Source organism: Dipodomys ordii, unplaced genomic scaffold (genome assembly GCF_000151885.1).
Source record: "Dipodomys ordii isolate 6190 unplaced genomic scaffold, Dord_2.0 Scaffold63, whole genome shotgun sequence".
In the NCBI taxonomy this organism is placed as follows: Eukaryota; Metazoa; Chordata; class Mammalia; order Rodentia; family Heteromyidae; genus Dipodomys; species Dipodomys ordii.
This window is the reverse complement of record NW_012267279.1, coordinates 1519184-1543762: the sequence shown is the minus strand read 5'-3', so window position 1 is coordinate 1543762 and position 24579 is coordinate 1519184. Positions and strand designations below refer to the sequence as shown.

The following is a 24579-nucleotide window of genomic DNA, read 5'->3' as shown; positions in this document are numbered from 1 at the left end:
CCCCCAGATGTAGTCATATCACTAAGCTTTCAGTCCTCTAGAGCTTAACTCATTTTTCACACCTCCTAACCCTCTGGCATTAGCCCAAATGTTAACTCCATTGACACGTTTCTGTTTCATGATGGGGTGTGTGCTGCCAGGAAGGCCCTTTGCAATTGAGCTGGTGAATCCTCATAGAATACATTTCACTTCACAAGAAATTAAGGAGCTTCAGCAGGTAAACCACTTCATGACATGGAAACCTCATGTTTCAGCACCTATGTAACCAAGCTAGTGCTGCTAATTGTTTTTTCTTTTTCTACTACTACAGAAAATTAATAAGTCATCTGACAAAATTCAAGTACGTGATTTGCAGCTTGTTACAAGGTAAGGGTAGGCTCATGAAGACAATTTCAACAGGGAAATTTTAGTTGTAGATTATAATCTGGTAAGGAAATTGTACCCAGAATATGTGAAGAATTCTCTTAGCACCCTAGTTAAAAATGGGGGAAATGATAAGGAGACATTTCTTCAAGGAGGATATATGAATAGTCATGAATAACTTAACAAAATACTCTACATCATTAGTCATTAGGGCAATGCAAATGAAAACCACAGAGATCCCACCTCACACCCACCAGGATGGTTACTATGAAAAACCCAGAGAATAACAAGTACTGGCAGAGAAAACCAGCATATATTACTATTGGGATCTAAATGTGGCCACTTTGCAAAATTCTCTGAGTTTCTCAAAAGATTAGTTACCATATTCAATAAAATACTTATACATGCTACATCACAGATGAATCTTGAATGTATTAGGAAGTTAAAGAAGCCAGGCACCAAGTACCACATACTGTATGATTGCATTAGATGTAAGGTATTCAGAATAGGGAAATTGTAGAGATGGAAAGTCAATCCGTTATGGTCTGGGCCGGGCTGGGGAAAGGAGGAATCAGAAGTGACCACTCATGGCTATGAAGTTTCTTTCTGGGGTGATGCAAGTATTGTAAGGTTAGATTGTGGTAATAGCCACACAACTCTGAAAGCATACTAAAATCGTTGAGTTATGCAGTTAAAATAAAGGGAATGTGTGTAAGTTATTTTAAAAGAGAAATTTGGAAGGAGGTTTGCGTGTATTTTATATATTCAGACAAACTCCATTTTGTTACTTTGTTTAGAGAGGCAATAGGACATATGAAAGAAGGTGAAGAAGAAAAGACCAAGACCTATAGTGCCTTAATATGGACAAATAGACCAATACAGAAGAAAGACACTGAATTCCTAAATGATATCAAGGTAGTGTAAGTGCACTTATTTTTTTTTCTGTCTATCAGTCCATGTTTTCTGGTTTATTAACAACAAGTTACACAACATGCACTTTGGGGTCTGTGAGGCCTGGACTTAAATCCTGGCTTTGGTCATTTGCAAAGGAATGACTGGGCACTTCATCTAACTCATTGCCAGTGATTAAGACCCTGGACTCTGAAGATAGATGGTCTGGGTGCAGATTCTAGATCTGCATTTCTTATTTTTGTGTCTTTGGGCAAGTCACTTGGCCTTTTTTTTTTTTTCCCCCGGTTATGGGGCTTGAACTCTGGGCCTGGGTGCTGTCCCTCAGCTCTTCAGCTCAAGGCTAGTGCTCTACCACTTGAGCCACAGTGCCACTTCCCATTCCCAGCCTTTTTTTTGGGTCTGGTCGTGGGGCCTGAACTCTGGGCCTGGGCGCTGTCCCTCAGCTCTTCAGCTCAAGGCTAGTGCTCTACCACTTGAGCCACAGTGCCACTTCCAGTTTTCTGGTGGTTTATTGGAGACAAGAGTCTCACAGACTTTGCTGCCCAGCTGACTTTGAACCTTGATCCTCAGATCTCAGCTCCTGGGTAGTTAGGATTACAGGCATGAGCCACTGGTGGGTGGCCTCACTTGGCCTTTTTATGTTTCAGTTTCTTCATCTGTAAAGTTAGTTAAGAGAAGTAAATGACTTAAATCACATAAAACACTTAGAATGCTACCAGCCACATAAAAAGTGTGCAACAATGCTATCATTGTTATCTGTAAAAAAAAAGAAATAAAAATTATGTAGAGTTGATGCTCAAATTAAGTATCTGAATAAAAGTGATGCATGTTAAACACATATGTGGCATGCTACTGACGCAGAGTAGAGCCTTTCTTCTGCCAGATGCATTTGGATGGTGTTTGTTTTAATCTTCAAATAGTTGAACAAAGGGGTTTCAGTTTAACACGTCCATTCATGAGTACAATGAATGCATCTTGGTCATTGTCACCCTTTCATCATTCTTCTCCTATTTATCCTATCTCCACTGTTTCCTCAAGTTTCCTACTCGGATTTTCAGGTATGTATATTGAGTATTATCACTGTATTGTTCCACTATTTCTCCATTCAACTATTCTTTTCCCCTTGGTCCCTACCCACCTCAGACAAGACATATTTCAGCTTCCTGGTATTTATTTTACTAGACTAGTAATTGCTCAAAGAGGTTACACCATGGAAACTCACCATATACCATAGCTAGTTGGATGTTATATAAACTAATCAATACAGGCAGACGCAAGGCCAGCTGATGAGAAGCATACAAGAAGCACAAGTGTTTCCCTGCCATGTACCAAATAGTGTAGTTGGGCTTACTTGTCCCCACTACATTGAGGGAGGGTCTGTGTCTTCTTCTATGTATTTTTTCCTACCTGCCTTCACAGCTTCCAGAAAAAGGTAATATACCTTTTGTTTTTGTTTGTGGGACATAAACTCTGGGCCTGGATATTGTCCCTGGGCTCTTTTGCTCAAGACTGGCACTCTGCCACGTTGAGTCACTTCCAGTTTTCTGGTGGTTAACTGGAGATAAGAGTATCATGGACTTTCCTGCTTGGGCTGACTTCAAACAGCAATCCTCAGATCTCAGCTTCCTGAGTAGCAAGTATACTTTCAAATCTAAGAAATGAGCATAAAAGGCACAAGAGGTAGCTGTGACATTATTTACTATGACATTTAAATAGGTGACATTTTGCAGTAATTTAGATGAGCCACTGAAGGGGACTGCTTCAATAGTGTAGTTTATCTATGTAGTAGACTATAATCACCTAGTTACTAAAGATAATGTGGTAGATATTTATTTAGTAACATAGAAAAATGTTATTTATATATTCTTTACATATTTTATATGTTCTATATATTGTATGTAAAATAAAAAGTATACTTTTCCTTTCATATAGTGTGTGTGTGTGTGTGTGTGTGTGTGTGTGTGTGTGTGTGCATGTTTGTGCACGCATGCACACGTGTGCCAGTCCTGGAACTTGAACTCAGTCTATGACACTGTCCCTGAGTTTTTTTGTTCAAATCTACTACTCTAGCACTTTAGTCACAGATCCGTTTCTGGGTTTTTGTTTTGTTGTTTTTAAAATTTTTTTTGACTGGTCCTGGGGCTTGAACTCTGGGCCTGGGAGCTATTCCTGAGCTGCTTTTTGCTCAAGGCTAGAGCTGTACTACTTGAGCCACAGCTCTACTTCTAGCTTTTTCCGTGATTCATCGGAGATTAGAGGTTCACCAATTTTCCTGCCTGGTCTGGCTTTGAACCACAGTCCTCAGATCTCAGCCTCCTGAATAGCTAAGATTTGTATGAGCCACTAACATGTGGCCTGAGTCTTTTTGTTTGTTTGTTTACTTGCTTGCTTTTTGACAGGGTAGGGGTTAATTGGAGATAAAAGTCTCATGGACTTTAGTGCCTGGGCTGGCTTTAAACTGCAATCTTCAGATCTTATCCTCCTGCGTTGCTAGGATTACAGGCGTGAGAAGCCAACCATCCTTATAGGAATAAAACTCCAGTATATAAAGCTACATGTGTAGAGACATTTGCTGATTTTGTTCAAAGTTGCAAAATCAAGAACAAAACTGGAAACAGTGAAGACCTTGGGAGCATGATGATGCGTGCCTGTAATACTAGCATCTGGGAGGCTGAAGCTTGAGGATTGAGGAATTTGAAGCTTGGGGATAAAAATGATCTCTCAACAGGAAGTGGTACAATGAATCAGAATATTGTACAGCTATTAAAAACAAAACAGCATATAATTCCATTTAACTTGTATTAGTGTATATATACATGCCTAAATATGTTGGCAAAAAAGATAAACACATATCTGAATCTGTCACTAATAGGAGCACCTTAACACTATGAGAAAAAAAGTAAAATACAGAATAACATTTATGGTCTCATTGTTTTGGTGAAACATGCATTATTCACTTCCTTAGAGAAGCTTAGCTATAAAGCAGGAGTGACCCGTCCCCTCCAGTGCCACCTCACAATCCCCTCCCCAATTCTTCCATTCTGTGACTAAGACTTTTTTGGTATTTAAGGCCTTTTTTGAAGACTTTTAAAGACTTTTTAGGTATTTGCCCTTGGTATCTATGGCTATTAAGTTAGTAGATAATATAACAGGTATCTTAAAATTGCAAAACAGATTTTTTTTTGTTTTTTGGGGGGTTTTTTTGGTCATGGGGCTTGAACTCTGGGCCTGGGCGCTGTCCCTCAGCTCTTCAGCTCAAGGCTAGTGCTCTACCACTTGAGCTATAGCACCAATTCCAGTTTTCTGGTGATTAATTGGAGATAAGAGTCTCATAGACTTTCCTGCCTGGGCTGGCTTTGAATCATGATCCTTAGATCTCAGCCTTCTGAGTAGCTAGGATTAAGCTATGAGCCACCAGCACTTAGCTGCAAAACAGACTTTATTATTTTTGTTTTTGAATATTTTTTTGGGGGGGGGTCCGGTCGTGGGGCCTGAACTCTGGACCTGGACGCTATCCCTGCGCTCTTCAGCTCAAGGCTAGCACTCTACCACTTGAGCCACAGCACCACTTCTGGCTTTTTTCTTTTTGCTTATGTGGTGCTGGAGAATGGAACCCAGGGCCTCATGCATGCAAGGCAAGCACTATACCACTGAGCCACCTTCCTAGCCCCTGCAAAACAGATTTTTAAAAAATTATTTAAAAAATGTTTTACTTGCTGGGTGCCGGTGGCTCATGCCTATAATCCTAGTTACTCAGGAGGCTGAGATCTGAGGATTGAGGTTTAAAGCTAGCCCAGGCAGAAAAGTCCGTGAGACTCTGATCTCCAATAAACCACTAGAAACCTGGAAGTGGTGCTGTGGCTCAAGAGGTAGAGCACTAGCCTTGAGCTGAAGAGCGCAGGGACAGCGCCCAGGCCCAGAGTGTAAGCCCCACGACAGACCAAAAAAAAAAAAGTTTTATTATCTTTAAGTACTTATACAAAGGAGTTGCAATTTAACAAAGCAGGTTATGATATAATGCATCTTGATCAATGTCATCCTGCAAATCAGATTTCTGAAGTTTGTCCTTTCTTATATGAACAGGATGCTATTGGAAAAGTAAGTTTATGTTTAAAAATAAGTGTGGTGGTAGAGCACGAGCCTATCTTGACCTAGGCCCTGGGCTTGACCCCAGCATTACGAAGAAAAAAGGTTCCATTTGGATATTTCCATAGAGCTAATTCAGAAGTAATGCTAGAAGGTGATTTTTATAGTTACAGATTAAATGGACTGATGTTACTTGTTGATTTCTACTAATATGTTTAATTTTCAAGCATTCCTATTGGGATACAAATAATAAAATGCAAGTTCTCCATTCTGAGAAAAAGTCACTTCACATTGTCTTCCCCTCCTCCCTCCTCTGGACCTAATGCTTGCTAGGCAGACTTGTACCACTTGAACTACTCCACTAACTCCTTATCTCACTGTCTTTTTTTCTTTAATACATACATTTTCTTTAATACATACATTTAATACATACAGGCTCATGCCTGTAATCCTAGCTTCTCTGGAGGCTAAGAGCTGAGGATCATGGTTCAGAGCCAGCCAGGGTAGGAAAGGCTGAGAAACTCTTTATCTCCAATAAACCACCAGAAAACCAGAAGTGGCACTGTGGCTCAAGTGGTAGAGCACTAGCCTTGAGCTGAAGAGCTGAGGGACAGCGCTTAGGCCCAGAGTTCAAGTCCCATGACTGACCAAAAAAAAACCCGCTTCTAAGTAAGAAGTCTGTGTATTTGTTTTTGAAAAGTCAGCAATGTTGGGATAATGGGGTATATTATAAATGAAATAGTTATAGTATAATGTAAGTGAAATAAAGTGACTGAAATAGTTTCTTCTTTTTCACTTTAAACCAGACCAAAAAGGAAGCAGGGCTGGGTGTTGGAAGTAGTGGTAGTCCTGTGTGTAATAGCTCTGTTGCTATTTCTCTTGACCGACTGGCTCCTGGGTGTGACAATACTTGGTGTGACTCAGGAGAGAAAGAAGCTGGGGAAGAGCACTCATCAGATTCCAGTATCTTATTAGATTCCTCAATAGTGCAGTCTTTGTGTAGTTGTATTTTTATTTATTTAGTTAGTTAGTTAGTTTTGGACTGTCCTGGGACTTGAATTCTGGGCCTGTGCACTGTCCTTAACTTCCTTTTGCTCAAGGCTAGCGAATACCACTTGAGACATAGCACAACTTCCACCTTTTTTTGAGTAGTTTATTATAGATAAGAGTCTCCTGGAGTTTCCTACCCAGGTTGGCTTTGAACTGTGGTCCTCAGATCTCAGCCTCCTGAGCAACTAGGATTACAGAACTGAGCCACCGGCACCCAGCTTGTTTTAATTTTTGAGACAGGGTTTTGCTGTATAGCCCGGGTTGGCCTTGAACTCAAGGTCCTCCTGCCTCAAGCTCCTATTATTAGGTGTTTGTTTGTTTTGTGTTACTGGGGTTTTAGTTAGATCCCCATTCATTCATACTTGCTAGGTAAGCAAGCACTCTACCTCTTAAACCATGTGCCCAGCTTTTCATTTGGCCTGGTCCTTTATTTTCTAATTAATTATCTTTTTGGCCAGAAAAAGAGTCACGTCTATGTAAACAATTCATCAGCTTAAAATACTTATAAAATCAAAGCATTATAGAATCATAAAAGCCAGACTTAGGAGGATTTAAATCCTGGCTGCTCTAATAGAAGCTGTAACATCTTTTCAAGTGTGATCAGTCTGAACTTGCTCTTTATTTCTTGTAGGAGAACTTGATTTGAGACCAGATTGAAAGCTGTCTTTTCTTAGCAGTGCTTCAGGGCACTTACTGTCATGTAAATTAAGAAGAGTTGTTCCAACAAGAAATTGCAGAGTTTAACGTTCTTCCGAACTACCTTTCTGGTTATGCATATTTGTTTTCGAAACAAAATGATCTTTTTTTTTATAAACAATTTTTTATGAGTTGATCTTTTACAGTATTAATTTAAATCTGGAAGCAGAAAATTCTCTTCATTTGAACTATGAAGAAAAATAAGCTTTTATCTTTAAAATGTTGAGCTAACAGGCAATGATTCATCTTTTGTTTATATATATCAAAGATGAAAATGACATTGAATATAGGTACATATTCTTCCTAGAACATGCACACTGCCACCTGCACAAGTGGTACTGAGGTGCAGCCCTGTATCCTGCCATTTCCTTACTGTGAGGTCACTATTGAGTTAGAAAAAAAAGGTGAGCATATCACCCTCTAGAAGAACTCTTTTTTTTTTTTTGGTCCGGTTGTGAGGCCTGAACTCTGGGCCTGGGTGCTGTCCCTCAGCTCTTCAGCTCAAAGCTAGCACTCTACCACTTGAGCCACAGCACCACTTCCGGCTTTTTTCTTTTTGCTTATGTGGTGCTGAGGATCAAACCCAGGGCCTCACGCATGCAAGGCAAGCACTCTACCACTGAGCCACTTGGTCCGGTTGTGAGGCCTGAACTCTGGGCCTGGGCGCTGTCCCTCAGCTCTTCAGCTCAAGGCTAGCGCTCTACCACTTGAGCCACAGAGCCACTTCTGGCTTTTTCTTTTTGCTTATGTGGTGCTGAGGAATCGAACCCAGGGCCTCATGCATGCAAGGCAAGTGCTCTACCACTGAGCCACCTTCCCAGTCCTAGAAGAACTCTTGATGACAAGATAGAACTACAAGGTCCTAACTGATTTTTTAAATATTAGAGCAGAAGAGGCCTTCAGGATCATTTACTTCCATGTGTGTGTGTTTGTGTGTGTATGTGTATGTGTGCGTGCGTGTGTGTGTGTGTGTGTGTGTGTGTGTGTGTGTGTTGCTACTGGGGCTTGAACCTCAGGGTCTAGGTATTGTCCCTTAGCTTTTTTGCTCAAAGCTAGCACTCTATCACTTGAGCTTTACTCTTGGCTTTTTTGGTAGTTAATTGGAGATAAGAGTCTTACAGACATTCCTGCCCAGGCTGACTGAACCACTATGCTCAGATCTCAGCCTCCTGAGTAGTTAGGTTTTAAGGCATGAGTCACTGGTGCCAGGCCCAAGTCCTTCTTTTGATGGTTTGGTTTGTAGGTCTAGAAAATGAATAATTATGAGAAGTCTCATTGAGACTGAGGATACTTGATTCTAGCATTTGTTATTTCCTACCCTTTGAGTCCTTCGGAGAAAGCACTGTACTGAGCTATGAGTAGTAGTGTAGAAGCTAAGAAAGGTGTCATGTTCTCCTCTAGGACTTAAAGATTGACCAGAAAACACCTCTGCGGGTCCTCCACCGAAGGCCGTTAGCTGTGCGAACTCGTGTCATCCACTCCATGGAGGCGCACTACCTGGATGAGCATCATTTTCGCCTCTACCTGAAGACTCAAGCTGGAACGTATCCTTTCACCTCTGTTTGCAGTGCTCTCAAGCACACTCCTATAGGGCGTGCTGCTGCCGCCCCAGAAAACAGGTTCAGGTTGGTCTGGGAGGCGTTAGGAAAAGGATATTAGAGAGGAATCGTTCTTTTGGCTTATTTGAGGTCTTTTTTTTCCCCCATTTGTGTTTGCTAAGGTTTATATTTCAATTAATGTGTGTCTTACATAACGTCTAGCACATAGATCTACTCACAAAATACCTTTCATTAACTCATTTTCCACCGGCACTTCTTTAAATTTTTTTTTACAATTTTGTATTATTATAAAGGTGATACACGGAGGGATGACTGTTTCACAAGTCAGGTAATGGATGAATTTCTTTTTGGACAGTGTTATCCCTCCCCTTTCTCTCATCCACATTTTCCCTCCTATCCCCCCTACACGTTGTATATTTTGGTTTCATCATAGTATTAGTGAGTATCACTGCTGCATTTGTTTATCCTTTGTCCATTTCTGTGCCCCTGCGCATTTTGTTTTCCAGGGGGTCAGTATTGGGATTTGAACTCAGGGCATTGCATTTGCTAAGCAGTCGGTCTACTGCTCGACCAAATCCTTAATCCTCTATCCTTACAGAGTTTGTAAGCCATGTATTTTCACAACAACGTTTGGGTCTTTCTGGCATTTCAAGCATTTGAACACAGGTGATATGAGGGAATCATGCTACGTTATTTTAAATTTTGAGATGAGCTCTCACTGTGTAGCCCATGGTGAACTCCTGGCTCAGCTGATCTTCCTACTTCAACCTCTTAGATACTGGGAATGCAAATATGTGTCAGCACAGTCAATGTTACTTTACATGGCCCAGAACAACAGAATATTTTTCTACTTGCCTTGTGAAACAACAACAACAAAGCACATATCATTTATTTGACCTGTATCAACTTGGTTAACCATTTACGTCAAGTTGTGCTGACATTGTCCCATTTTCTTGTTTTCTGTGCTAGTAAGGTGGCTTGAACTCAGGGACTTGAGCTCTTACTTGGCTTTTTCATCCATGTATGTACTCTTCCATTTAAGTCACACTTTCAATTCTATTGCTGGGTAATTGGAGATAAGAGTCTGTCAGATTTGTTGGCCCAGGTTAGCTGTGAACCAGGATACTCAGATCTCAGTCTCCTCCATAGCTAGGAGTTAAAGCTGTGAGCCACCAGCATCTAGCCTGACATTATACTGTTTTCAAAGACTACAGGATTTTGGTTGTGTTATAATTAGAAAAATTTGGGATTCAGAGTTTCAATGTCCATATCCCAAAGCTCATGCTTTGTTTTTTAGCTTGTGTATGTGTATACACATACACATATGTGTATATATAATATATATAATTGCCTATATATCGATGGATATGTATACACAAAATATATGTGTGAATTTACACACACACACACACACACACAAAAACACACACATGTATATTTGACCCAATAGCATGAAGTGATAAATGCCTTCTTACTAGTATAATCTTACTAAGGACAAGTTCCAAAATTAATTATTCCCTTCTAAAATTAAAAGCCTGTGCGGGAAATACAAAGTTGTTCCTTTAAAAATATGAACTTAGGCCGGGTGCCGGTGGCTCACGCCTGTAATCCTAGCTACTCAGGAGGCTGAGATCTGAGGATCACAGTTCAAAGCCAGCTCAGGCAGGAAAGTCTGTGAGACTCTAATCTCAAATAAAGCACTAGAAACCCAGAATTGGCACTGTGGCTCAAGCGGTAGAGCGCTCGCCTTGAGCTGAAGAGCACAGGGACAGCCCCAAACCCTGAGTTCAAGCCCCACGGCTGACAAAAAAAAAAAAAAAAGAACTTAAAAGAGTTCTTTTGCTAGTTCTTTTTTTTTTTTTTTGTCAGTCGTGGGGTTTGAACTCTGCTAGTTCTTTAAAAGTAAGTTCTTGTTAGCAACCAACTAGTACTGAAATCTATTTATAATTCTTGTAAAGGACTTGTCAAATCTAAACTAATATTATCTTTGTCCCTTCATCTTAACTGCCTGCCATTGGGTTATGTTACTAGGAGCGCCGTCTCTGGCGTTGCTTTGTATGTGATCCCATGGAACCCTATCATCTGCTAAGATGCCAATTGTCAATTCATGAATAATGGGACCCAAAGGATAACAAAATGGAAATTGTGCCAAAGAAACTTGTCTTTTATATTTTTTTAAAAAAGCACTGAACTGTAATTTTTAGAATCCATGCCCAAACCGACATTTTGATTCATTGAATGAAATGGGTTTGAACTCATTCAACGGATGCTGACTAAGCAAGCATTCTACCACTTGAGCCATACTCTAGCCCTCAAACTTGGCTTATCTCATTTTGAGATGAGCTATTAAAAAAAAAAAAGAAAAAAGAAAAGAGGGGGCTGGGAAGGTGACTCAGTGGTAGAGCGCTTGCCTTGCATGCCTGAGGCCCTGGGTTCAATTCCTCAGCACCACATAAGCAAAATAAAAAAGCCGGAAGTGGCTCTGTGGTTTAAGTGGTAGAGCGCTAGCCTTGAGCTGAAGAGCTGAGGGACAGCGCCCAGGCGCAGAGTTCAGGCCCCATGACCGGACCTCCCCAAAAGAAAAGAAAAGAAAAAAGCGACGGCTTTTGCTAAGTTTAATGTAAACACAAGTTCTAGGGTTAATAGTGACTACCAGCCTGAGAACCACTTGGCCGCAGCTAATTTTCTGAGGCACACGCTTCCGCTAGTCAGAGCTCAGAAATGACCTTTTAGAATATTTTTTTCTTTATTAATTCCCTTCCACTTGTAAAATCTCATTCAGTAGTTGAGATTGCATAGCTATCCTCACTTTCCTTAAACAGACCCCAGCTACATTAAAGAGTTTGTACACGGAGATTTTGGGAGGACCAAACCAAACATTGGCTCTCTGATGAATGTGACCGCAGACATTCTTGAGCTGGATGTGGAGGTAAATCGTTTTGTTGTGGGATGCATATATCAATTTAATTCAACCAGTTAGGTCCTTTGACATTAAACCAAGTAGCACAACCTTTACAAGTATCTGAAAAATGATTAAAAAAAAAATCTTACTGCTGCCGGGCGCTGGTGGCTCACGCCTGTAATCCTAGCTACTCAGGAGGCTGAGATCTGAGGATCGCGGTTCAAAGCCAGCCCGGGCAGGAGAGACCGTGAGACTCCTATCTCCAATAAAACCACCAGAAAACTGGACGTGGCGCTGTAGCTCAAGTGGTAGAGTGCTTGCCTTGAGCTGAAGAGCTGAGGGACAGCGCCCAAGCCCAGAGTTCAAGCCCCATAACCGACCAAAAAAAAAAAATCTTACTGCTGCATTGTATTGCAGGGAGGGACTGTTATCTGAATTTTTATTTTAAATATAAGGTATCACTATTATTGTTAACTTATTAGTATTGTTATTGTTTGTTTTTTGAAATATTTCTTTCTTTTCTCTTTCTTTTTGTTGGTTGTGGGGCTTGAACTCTGGGCCTGGGCGCTGTCCTTGAGCTCTTCAGCTCAAGGTAAGTGTTCTACCACTTGAGCCACAGTGCCACTTCTGGTTTTCTGGTGGTTAATTGGAGATGAGAGTCTCACAGACTTTACTGCCTGGGCTGGCTTTGAACTGTGATCCTCAGATCTCAGCCTCCTAAGTAGCTAGGATTAGAGGCATGAGCCACTGACACCTGCTTGAAACTTTTTTGTTTTTGAGATTAGGTGATTACATAAATTTCACATATTTCAGTATTGTGGAATAGTGGTACTTAAAGTCACAAACACATTTTAACCTTCACAAGGCAAATTGTCATTATCATGGTTTATAAGGTTTGTGAATTTTATGAGCTTTGACAATCCAACTATTTCTTCCACATCAGGTGATATTTATATTTCTTTAAAACATCTCTTTATGTAGCCCAGGCTGGCCTTGAATTCACCATCCTCCTGCTTCAGTCTCTCAGAAATTATAAGCATACATCACCACCTGTGACTAAGATAACATTTATGATCCTTATGGAATACATAGCAAATTTACTTATTGGTATCAGTTACCATCATTTGCTGATTTGCAAATTAAACTCAGATTGAACTCTCAAATCACTAAAGAAAATAAAAGTTTAATGTCCTTTGGGACTCTAGAGGGTCCTTTCCACACCTATTTTATTAAGAATTTTAGCCAAAAAAAGTATGTTCATATGTGTATTAATGAATAAATAAGGCCTCCTAAAGTTCTGAAAGTTCATGACTTGACTTACAAAAAGCACTTAGAAAGAATGCAAGACAGATATTGGTGGCTCATGCCTATAATCTTGTGTACTCGGGAGGCTGAGTCTCAGAGGTTGCAGTTCGAAGCCAGTCGGGGCAGAAAAATCTGGGAAATTTTATCTTCAAAATAACCTGCAAAAAACCATGCTAGAGGCATGACTCAATATTGGAGTGCCAGCTGTGAGCTAACAAGCCAAGCGAGATTGTGAGGCTCTGAGTTTAAATACTGGTATCAGCAAAAAAATAAAAAGAAAGAATTTAAAGCAGCTTGCTTAGAAATGTGTATTTGGGACACAAGAAGGAAATGAGATTCTCAAGCAAGACATGATTATAATCCCAGCACATGGGAGACTGAGACAGGAGGTCCACAAGTTTAAGGCCAGCTTGAAGTAGTTAGCAAGATCCTGTCTAAAACAAAACATTATAAAACAAAACCATTCTTGAGGGATCTCCATGATATAGTTCAAAGCAGTTCAGTAAGTGACCTGTGTGATGACACTTTCTGCTCTTAAGGTTTGAACTGAGACAAGTTACATTCTGCAGTAATTAGAACAATGTATCTTTTTGGTAATTCTCCCTAATTTTTTTTTCATGTGAGCATTAGTATGTTGAATCACCAATTTATGCTTCTTGATGGAACTCTGGTTAGGAGGAAAGCTCCTGCCTACCCTTACACCCACACAAAATCTTAGGAGAGGTTAGGATTTTCACTTGGGAATAATTTAAAAGTTAAGAAGTGGTTATATTGCCCAATATAAAAACAATATGGCAGGCCGGGCACTGGTGGCTCACTCCTGTAATCCTAGCTACTCTGGAGGCTGAGATCTGAGGATTGCAGTTCAGAGCCAGCCTGGGCAGGAAAGTCTCTGAGACTCTTATCTCTAATAAACCACTCAGAAAACCAGAAGTGGTGCTGTGGCTCAAGTGGTAGAGCACTAGCCTTGAACTGAAGAGCTGAGGGACAGCGCCCAGGCCCAGAGTTGAAGCCCCATGACTGACAAAAAAAAAATAAACCAAACAATATGGCAATGAAATGATCATGCTTACTTTACCAGTTCTCCCAAGTGCTTTCAGTTAGGTTTTATATAGTTCTTGCAGTGCAGCAGCGAAATGCCTTCAAGGTTGCAGGGAGCCTCTTCAGTGAGACTTGTGATTTTAAGGAAGACAGCCCTCTGTTAAAGAAAATCCTAGGGGCTGGAAATGTGGCTAAGTGGTAGAATGCCTGCCTGGCATGAATGAAGCCCTGGGTTCGATTTGTTAGTACCACATAAACAGAAAAAGCCAGAAGTGGTGCTGTGACTCAAGTGATAGAGTACTCAAGCCCTGAGTTCAAGCCCCAGGACTGGCAAAAAAAATGAAGAGAGAGAGAGAGAGAGAGAGAGAGAGGCAAGCAGGCAGACAAGAAAAGAAAATCCTAACTGCATTCGTGTGTGTGTGTGTGTGTGTGTGTGTGTGTGTGTGTGTGATGGGGTTTTGAGGATAGAAAACAAGGCCTCACAAATACTAGGCAAGCACTCTACATTGAATCACATCCTCAGTCTGTATCATCTTTTTTCATTTATTTATAGAACAGCTTACGAATGTTAGAATCACAGATAATGGGTTTTCAGCCTTGGATTGATTTTCCACTGGGGTCACATGTAACATACCTGTCTATATATAGATATATATTATATTTTATATAGATATATCTATTAATAGATATATAGATATATCTAGATATAGATATATCTATTATGTATATAATAGATATATAGATGTATAGATATATCTATATCTAGATATATCTAGATATAGATATATATAATATATAGATATATAATAAATATATAGATATATCTATTATGAATGTATAGATATATATTATATTTATCTATAGATAATATATAATATCTATATATCTATATATTATACATATTATATTACATAGTATATAGATATTATATAGATATAGATATGTATCCATACACACACCCCAGGTCCTGGTGAGGGCCTAGGTGTTGTCCCTGAGCTTTTATGCTCAAGGCTAGTTCTCTGCCACATGAGTCACAGTTCCACTTTCAGCAGGTTGCTAGTTAATTGGAAATGAGTCTCATGGACTTTCCTGCCTAGAATGGCTTTGAACCATGATCCTCAGATCTCAACCTCCTGAGTAGCTCAATTATAGGTGTAAACCATCAGTTTCTGGGTTCACATTTAATAGTTTTAAACAGTGCTGTATGCCTACCCTTCCTGCCCTTAACACACAGTTGTGATTACTGATGTGTAATTATCTGTTTGAGAAACCACTTGATATAAATATGGGTAGTTGTTTTCTATCATTGTGCTGAAAAATCACCAAACTATATTTTTGAGATTTGTAAAATACAGGTTATTTGGGCTTTACTAATAATTTTTATTAATCTGAAAGTAAATAGATCAGTGAAAACAATACTTTTAGTAAATAGTTGTATGTTTTAGAATTTAAGAATCAATAAAAGCCGTGGGGGGTTGGGAAGGCAGCTCAGTGGTAAGAGTGTTTGTCTTGCATGCATGAGGCCCTGGGTTCCATTCCTCAGCACCACATAGGTAGAAAAAGCCGGAATTGGTAGGGCACTAGCCTTGAGCTGAAATGCTGAGGGACAGTGCCCAGAGTCCAAGCCCCACAACCGACAAAAAAAAACAACCAAAAAAGCAACAACAACCAAAAAGCCATGGGTACACTGAATTTTTTTTGTGTGGTGGTCAGTAGGGGCTTGAACTCTGGGTCTAGGCGCTGTCCCTGAGCTCTTCAGCTCAAGGCTAGTGCCCTGCCACTTGAGCTACAATGTCACTTCCAGTTTTCTGGTGGTTTATTGGAGATATGAGTCTCAAAGAATGGGCTGGCTTTGTAGGGTGATCCTCAGATCTCAGCCTCCGGAGTAGCTAGAATTTGATGTGTGTGTGTGTGTGTGTGTGTGGTGTGTGGTGTGTGTGTGTGTGTGTGTGTGTGTGCGTGCCAGTTTTGGGGTTTGAACTCAGTTTTTTTGCTTAAGGCTACTACTCTACCACTTGAGCTACAGCTCCATTTCCAGCTTTTTTTGTGGTTAATTGGAGATAAGTTTTACAGACTTTGCTGCAAAAGCTGGCTTCAAATGGTAATCCTAAAATCTCAGTCTCCTGAGTAACTAGGATTACAGATGTGAGCCACCAATATCTAGCTGGATTTATTTTTAAAGAGCTTTCTCTTAAAATAAGTTTTCTATTTTAAGACAAGGTGTACCTTGACACTTGTAGAGTGTGATTTGTTTAGGTGGAGACAAAAGTGAAGTGGTTGTTATTTCAAGGTTTTAGTCTAGAAGAGCAAAATGAAAGTACATAGAGGTAGAGATGAATTGGATTAAAAATGTGAAGTGAAAAGATCTTGTTTTCAGTTCTAGATGTTTCATATTCATTTGTTAAGTTATAAATAAGACTATTGGTTTATAGACAATTGAGTACAACCCTGCACCACATAATCCTATTCCAATCAATAGTGATTTTATAAGACAGTGTCACTTAAAGATGTCATAGCTGTTTTAGTTTAAGTCCTCAGTTTACAGTGATGAAATCACTTAATGCATTTCTCAGAAGTATAGCATGATTGTTAAATGACTCATGACTAGATTTCTTAAATACAAAGCTGAAGGAAAATGATTAGAATAAAAATTGTTAAATCTTCTGAGGAAAAACTGGTATGATTATCTGAATTTGAATGCTTATGGAAAGTGTATTCTATTGTCTTATTAATCAAGAGATACACTTACTTTTTTTGGGGGGGTCAGGTCATGGGGCCTGAACTCTGGGCCTGGGCGCTGTCCCTCAGCTCTTCAGCTCAAGGCTATCGCTCTACCACTTGAGCCACAACGCCACTTCCAGCTTTTTTCTTTTTGCCTATGTGGTACTGAGGAATTGAACCCAGGGCCTCAGGCATGCAAGGCACGCGCTCTACCACTGAGCCACCTTCCCAGCCCCTGAACTAGCAATATTTGATTATTTGTCTAGTTAGTAATTGTATCTCTTGGGCTGGGAAAGTGGCTCAGTGGTAGAGCGCTTGCCTTGCATGCATGAGGCCCTGGGTTCGATTCCCCAGCACCACATAAGCAAAAAGAAAAAAAGCTGGAAGTGGCGCTGTGGATCAAGTGGTAGAGTGGTAGCCTTGAGCTGAAGAGCTGAGGGACAGCACCCATGCCCAGAGTTTAGGCCCCACAACCAGACCCCCCCAAAAAATAAAAATAAAAAATATTGCTAGTTCATTCAGAAACAGACCAGCCAAATATTTCTGCTATGAACTTCAGAAATATTAAATTCAGTAGCTCTTTCCATCAAATCTAATTTCTTCTGTTGCATTATATTAAAACTATTATCATATGGTGACCAGAATATTTGTTTTAATTACTGTTTTGTCTCTTCTAGTCTGTAGATGTTGACTGGCCACCTGCTCTGGATGATTGACTTAATTTTGAACCCGACAAAGAGATTTCCTGTCATAATGTGGACATCCTGGAAAATGGCTGTTGACCCTTCATAACGGTGTCTTGGAAACCATTTAGATCATGTTGATCTGTTTTAAAATCTGTTATAACATCTCAGGATTTACATATATGTATATTTTGTGAATTGTTCTAAGAATGTCTTAAAATTTTTCTCATTCTCTCTCCCACAAATCAAACTATGAGTAATGAAACCATTTCCTCTTAATTCATTCAAAGAGGTACTCACAAAATACTCTGTTGGACTCAGAAATTGTAATTTCTCTCAGCAAGATTTCTTCCACAGGAGACATACTACCTTTAAAAATCATGTTCCAAAAAAATTTAAATTACCTGAATGAAAGTTACCATCAGATTTATGAAACATAATCTATAATATTCTGAGATACAAAGTTCAAACCTGACATCATTAATTTTTTTACCTGATAAGCTTCAAGCAAGCTGTTACCAATGAGAGTACTTTGGTGTATGATCTGTCACAAATCTTAATGACTTCAGGTTACTATTTTGGTATGCTAAAATGGTCTGTACATTTCTCCTGTGGAGAGAAAGTGAACCTTAGGAATTGAGGAATACCTTGCTAAAAGCTAGTCATAAATCTCTTAAATAAGGAAAACAAGTGCCTTTGATAACTTTCGTCTCAGAGTTGAGAATTTGAGATACTAAACAAAGAGAAATTGGAATCATTTTGAAGTGAAAGATATAAGTTTTTTTTTTTTTGGTGCGGTCGTGGGGCCTGAACTCTGGGCCTGAGCGCTGTCCCTCAGCTCTTCAGCTCAAGGCTAGCACTCTACCACTTGAGCCACAGCACCACTTCCGGCTTTTTTTTTCTTGCTTATGTGGTGCTGAGGAATCGAACCCAGGGCCTCAGGCATGCAAGACAAGCGCTCTACCACTGAGCCACCTTCCCAGCCCAGGTATAAGATTTTTAATAATAGACAGATTCTCTAAATATGGAAACCAAAGAATAAAAAGTTAAATGACACCTAAAATTGTTAGCTACTTCCATATTCAGAACTAGAACTGATGAGTTAGTCTCTAGAATCCTTTCTGGTATATTCTTCTTATCATCACCTATTGTGATGGAGACATCTGCGATCCCAGTTCCACAGCATGAACCCTGACTTTTGGCACGTAGTTACTGAGGAACCAAAAGGGGGAGAGGGGAAAATCTTTTTTTATAAATTCTCAATTATTTATTAATAAGATGATTAATAGCATGAAGGAAAATATTAAATACAGTAATCTACAGAAAATATATGTCATTGAGCAAATTTTCAGAAAGGCTCACTAAAATTTCAGATTTAAGTGTAATTTCCATTAGCTAATTGTTTTTGCTATTGTTTTTTAGGATGTGTGAATAGGACAGTGTTTGACAACTATTTTTCATCTCTAAACAAAGTTCATAGACACAAAGATTGACTTTAGGCATTAGGAAATTGTTTTCATCAACATGAAAGTGTCAGCTTACTAATTTGAAACCATGTGATTAATCATATATGAATTATACCAAACATTCCTGATTCCAATAACAGATAAGAATAATACCAGAAATAAACCGATGAAAATGTAAAAATTGGATATTTCTCAGTTTTGAGAGTTTTTACAAAGGAGATTCAAGTAATTTAGGACAGTCATCTGTATGTTTATAAAAAACATGAGTATATTTGGGGAAAAAAAAATCTAGTGGGCCAGGCACCAGTGGCTCATGCCTGTAATCCTAGCTACTCAGGGGGCTGAGATATGAGGATCGTGGTTCAAAGCCAGCCAGGCAGGGAAGGCCATGAAACACTTATCTCCAATTAACCACCCGAAAAGTGGAAGTGGCTCTCTGGCTCAATTGGTAGAGTGCTAGCCTTGAGCTGAAGAGTTGAAGGAGAGTGGTCAGGCCCAGAGTTCAAGCCCCATGACTAACAAAACAAAACAAAGCAAAAAACCTAGTGGGCCTGAAATATGAAAAAATTGAGAATTTCTTTAGCAAACTATTTTCCTGATATACAAAATTTAAGCAAAGAGTAAACAGGTATAAATACTTATTCTAAATGTTCATACGAGACACAAGTGATTAAAAATTAATGTAGGTCTTTAGGCAGAACCGATAATATTAAGTAATTCACAGAACAAGCAAATGGCTTTTATCCTTTGTTCAGAAAGGGAAAGAGTCGGGCAGAAAAAGAGAGGAATATTAAAAAACATTAATATAACAAATACAAGAATCACCAGAGACTACCAAAAACTTGTATATTAATGAAGTACATAACCTAGAAGAAGAAATGGATCAATTCCTTGATACATACAACTACCAAGATCTCATCGTTGAGATAAATAAAATCTGGACAGACCAATAATTAATTAAGATTGAGTTGCAAATAATCTCCCATTTAAAAAAAGTAGAAAGCCTAGCACCTGATAAATTCTGTCATACAAAGAAGATGCAATACCAATGTTTCTCAAATTTTTCCAAAGAAAATGAAGAGGAATAATACTTTTACAAGATTATCCTCACTCTGATACCAAAGCCAGACATTACTAAAAAAGAATTTCAAACCATTGTCTTGAATTAACATAGATTAAAAAAAATTTTTTTGTGGGGGCGAGGTGGTATTTGGGTTTGAACTCTGGGCTTTGAACTTGCTAGGCAAACTATACAGCTAAGCCGTATGTCCAGTTGGGAAAAAAATCTAAATACTAAAAACACAAGTTCACAGCACACTAAAATGTGGTACATAGTACGCATTCAGTTATGAAAAGGAAATCCTGTCACTTCTAACAACATAGATGAACCTGGAAGACTGTGAGAAGTGAAATAATCAAGGCACAAAAAGACAGATACTTCATCATTATTTATATGTGGAGTCTAAAAAAGTTGAGCTGAATGGAAGCAGAGAGTGGAATGGTTGTTTTCTGGGCTTGGAGGATTGGTGTGCAGATGAGAAGAACTGAGGAGAATACTGGTCAAAGGATATAAAATTTCAAAATTGTTCAATTAAAATTTTTTTCTCTCCCTTTTCTCATCATGTGAGATGCTGAGAGCAGCCATCTGCAAGCCAAGAGTGCCTCTAAGGACCAACCATACTTGTGCCCTGCCGACTTCTACCTTCTGTAAAAGAAATTTTCTCTTGTATAAGGCTCCCCCGTCCCCCAAAAAAGGTCTTTAAAGTCACTTCAGGTCTCCATAAAATTTAATGTTTCTAAGAAATGTTTGGAGCATTTCCTTGTTAAGGAAAATGCTATAAATATTAAGAGAATATGGTTGATGTTTAAAAGTCAAATAAGACTTTAGCAAGGGCTTTAGAATTTTTTCCATTTATTGCATTACTAAGAAAATACAAAGGTCATAAAATAGTCTGTACAACAAAAGGCATGTTTTCATTTAAAAAATACTGGTACGTTTTAATACAAAGCTCAACTCTGAACAGCTAAACAGACATGAGAACTCTGAAAGACCACTTTTTCTCCAGTACCTCCATATTACTATCTAAAACAAAATTCTGCTATTCTGCTACAATATGAACTCATTATAGACCATGTGATTGATTGTGTTGCTCTGGCTGGTTTTAAACTCTTGGGCTTAGATTACCTTCTTGGCCTCATATCCAAATGCTGAGATATAGGCATGTGCCACCACATTCAGCTTAATGTTTGTTTTCTTTTTTAAAAAATTATCTTAAAGTGTTATGCAAAAGGGTTTCATTTTATCATATCAATTTATGAGTAAAATGTATCTTGGTCAATGTCACTCCTTCCATCCTTTACTAACGGTATTTCAAAGTACATACTTGTAAAACAGAAGTCACCTCCAAAGGTTTTATTCATTTAAGAATGCTCATCACCCCCACCCTTTTTCTTTCCATCTCATCCTACCTGAATTGTATCAGTGACCAACAGTATCAGCTAAATACCTAGTAAAAAAACAAGTAGTCACCAAGCCTCATGAGATTCAATTCCACAAGTGCATCCCAAAATATGCTCATCTCTTTTTTTACATTTTATGGAAAACAATGTTTTTTGTTATTATAATAATTTTTACTTCCGTTATTATAATAATTTTTACTTCTAGGTTCTCAATTTTTTTATCGTTACAGAGGGGTTACAGTTACATAAGTCAAGTAATGAGTACATTTGTTTTTGTACAGTGTCACCCCTTCCTTCCCTCACTTTCTCCCAGTTTTTCCCTCCTGACTATTCCACAAGTTGCATACCTCATTTTCAACATAGTGTCTAGTGAATATCACTGCTGCATTTGTTCGCCCTTAATCCCACCATTTCTTCCCCCTTACTCTTCCCAAAACAGATAAACTTGCATACAGGACAAAAGGTACAGAAAACAAAAATGGCAACAAAGGAGAAAAAGAAAAAACCTCTGGATTCCATTTCTTAAGAGTTCATTTTGATAAATATCATTTTATATGATCACATTGCTATTGAATCTTTGTGAACCTCTAAGAATATCCTCTGTTGGTCTCACTGTGTGGATGTCTAGAGTTCTATATAATTTATTATGTCCAAGTGTATTTTTTTTTGTCTTTTACCATCCAGTATGTCTGTGTAGATTTATAGGCATATTCTAGTTACAACAAATGAGGGAACCCATGCAACCTGTTTCTTTAGGTCTGGCTTACTTAATAATTTTTTCCAAGTCCTTCCATTTCTTTACAAATGATCTTTCTTATGGAAGCATAGAATTCAATTGTATATACATACCACATTTTCTGGAGCCATTCATCCAACTCTCTTCTAAAGCCATAATAATAAAAACAGCTTGGTACTGGCATAAGAATAGGCCCAAGGACCAATGGAACAGAAGACCCAGAAATGAGCTCACTGAACTGTAGTCACCTAATATTTGATGAAGGAGCCCAAAACACAGGTTGGAAGAAAGCCTCTTCAACAAATGTTGCTGGTAGAACTGGCTATACACATACAGAAAACTGAAACTAGATCCTTATGTATCACTGTACACCAGAATCAATTCTAAATGGATCAAAGACCTTGATGTAAAGCCATATATCATGAAAATATTACAGGAAAGGGTAGGGGAAACACTAGGGCTCCTAGGCACGGGTCAAAACTTGATAAATGGATTACATCAAACGGAAGAGTTTCTTCATGGCAAAGGACATAGCAAGATAAATAGAAAACCCACAGAATGGGAGTTTTTTTTTTTTTTTTTTACCAGTTTTGCATCAAACAAAGGCCTTGTATCTAAAATATACTTAGAGCTCAAACAAAATTAGCATCCTCATAACCTCTCAAAGAAACAACTACCCAATTAATAAGTGGGCTAAAGAGCTAGAGACTTCTCAAAAGACATAAGAATGGTTTAATAGACATATGAAGACATGTCCAACATCTCTGGCCATAAAAGAAATGCAAATCAAAACAACATTGAAATTCTACCTCTTCCCAGTAAGATTACCTATTAAAAAACCAACAATAACATGCTGGTGGGTATGTGGTCAAAAGGGAACAATACTACATTATTGGTGGGAATGTAAACTTGTTCAACCACTCTGGAAAGCAGTACTCCTGGGCATTTATCCAATAGATCACAAACAAGACCACCAACACAACCATTTTCATTGCAGCAGTTTCCCATAGCCAAGATAGGAAACTAATGTTTTTATTAGGTAATAAAAGTTAAGGAGAAAATGGCAAAGATGAAATTCAAGGAATATTTTACCAAAAATGTTTTAATATCCCTGAAAACAATTTATTGAAGAACCAACATTTTGTACTATTTTACATTTTTACTCATATAATGTTTTATCTGTAATTCTTTGAACTTGTAGAAAATAGTTTCAGACTACAGGATTACAATCCTTCTAGCATATGGTATTTGTCTTAAAGTTGTATTTAGAACAGATTTTGTAAGTTATATCTTGTTTATTAAAGGGGATGGTGAGAACATACTTTTTTGGTCTTTTTTCACATACATGAGATGTACGGTATGATACTTTTAATAATTTATATTCTGTTAAACTTGTGCTTTAATTAAATCCTATGATGTTCTAGTTAAAATATTAATTTGACTAAGTCATTTGTATGAAACTGAATATACACAACTGTCATTAACACTGAGTACCTACTCAGCTTATAATAATGAATAACATGAAACTTTTTATATATGTGATGAAAAGAACACTCTAATTTCCTACATTTTATATTCAACCCATGAAGATAAAACAAATGAAAGCATGTCATTGGAGTCAGACAACTCCCAACTCATAATCAACCAACTTTGGCAAAGAAACTGGGTGTCATCGAAGTTAAAGAGTGAGTCAATAGCTGACACTTCGGGTAGGAAATAGTTTTGAAAAAGAGGCTCAAAGAAGGTTCCCCAGATCTGGACAGTAACTATTCACTCTAAAACCAAACTCCTCAGGTTTTTTAATAAAGCATCTAATAGATGCTTTCTATTGGACGTTAGGTAAAAAAGAATAATGCTGGGACTAGAGAATAATTGGGCCACATGATACATACAATGTAGCACTACACAATTTAGTGTCTCTTAGACATTATTTTATTTATTATAAACACACCCTATGTGGTAAGTAGACTAGCTATCTACAGCTCTTTTAGTTATCTAAAAGAAGTTCTTCATGTTTTTCCATGCTGTTTAACAGCATGTGTTTATCCTTCAGTAAATTAATTTGTAACACCTAGGCAGTCTAAATCACTAATTTTCAGTTGCTCTCAACATGGAAAACAGCTAATTTTTTTTGGTTAGGTTAAAAACTGGCAGCCCAGCTGATAGGATAATGAGAAGAGGGGCCCAGTTACAAATTTAAAGGCCATTACGATAGGAGGTTCTGATGACAGAAACCTGAATAGTGGCTTAGAAGTACAGATTGGGAAAGGGCATGAAGGAAACTTCATAAACAGGGTGCTTAGAAGTACAGATTGGGAAAGGGCATGAAGGAAACTTCATAAACATGGTGGTTATAGATGTTTATATATGTAAAAATTCTTCAAAGTGTACAATTAAAATCATTCCACTTCATGCAGCTGACCTTGTATGTTATCCCTCATTAAAAATATAACAAGATAGCAAGGGCTTAATTTCATTCACATCTCATTTCCTGTACCTGTTGCTTTATGTATTAGACATTTTAAAATGTGACATATGACTTATTACATGAATACTTGAGTGTCTACAGGGGTACTGGAGTGTCAATGAAGTACATTAG

At 38.4% G+C, this 24579-nt stretch overlaps 1 protein-coding gene across 4 annotated transcripts in view; it reads left to right on the top strand.

Moving 5' to 3' along the window:
• Nucleotides 1-21295, top strand: part of Pus10 (pseudouridylate synthase 10) — a 69247-nt gene extending 47952 nt beyond the window's left edge. For 3 of the 4 annotated variants that reach the window (XM_013022544.1, XM_013022542.1, XM_013022543.1), the window contains 6 exons: nucleotides 141-217; nucleotides 311-366; nucleotides 1161-1278; nucleotides 8509-8651; nucleotides 11496-11595; nucleotides 20413-21295. In XM_013022544.1, the coding sequence (XP_012877998.1) occupies nucleotides 141-217; nucleotides 311-366; nucleotides 1161-1278; nucleotides 8509-8651; nucleotides 11496-11595; nucleotides 20413-20547 (629 nt within the window). In that variant the 3' untranslated portion in view covers nucleotides 20548-21295. Of the gene's footprint in view, nucleotides 1-140; nucleotides 218-310; nucleotides 367-1160; nucleotides 1279-8508; nucleotides 8652-11495; nucleotides 11596-17312; nucleotides 18128-20412 lie in introns of those variants that run through there. The other variant, XM_013022545.1, reaches the window with a different exon arrangement.
• The last annotated feature ends 3284 nt before the right edge of the window (nucleotides 21296-24579 follow it).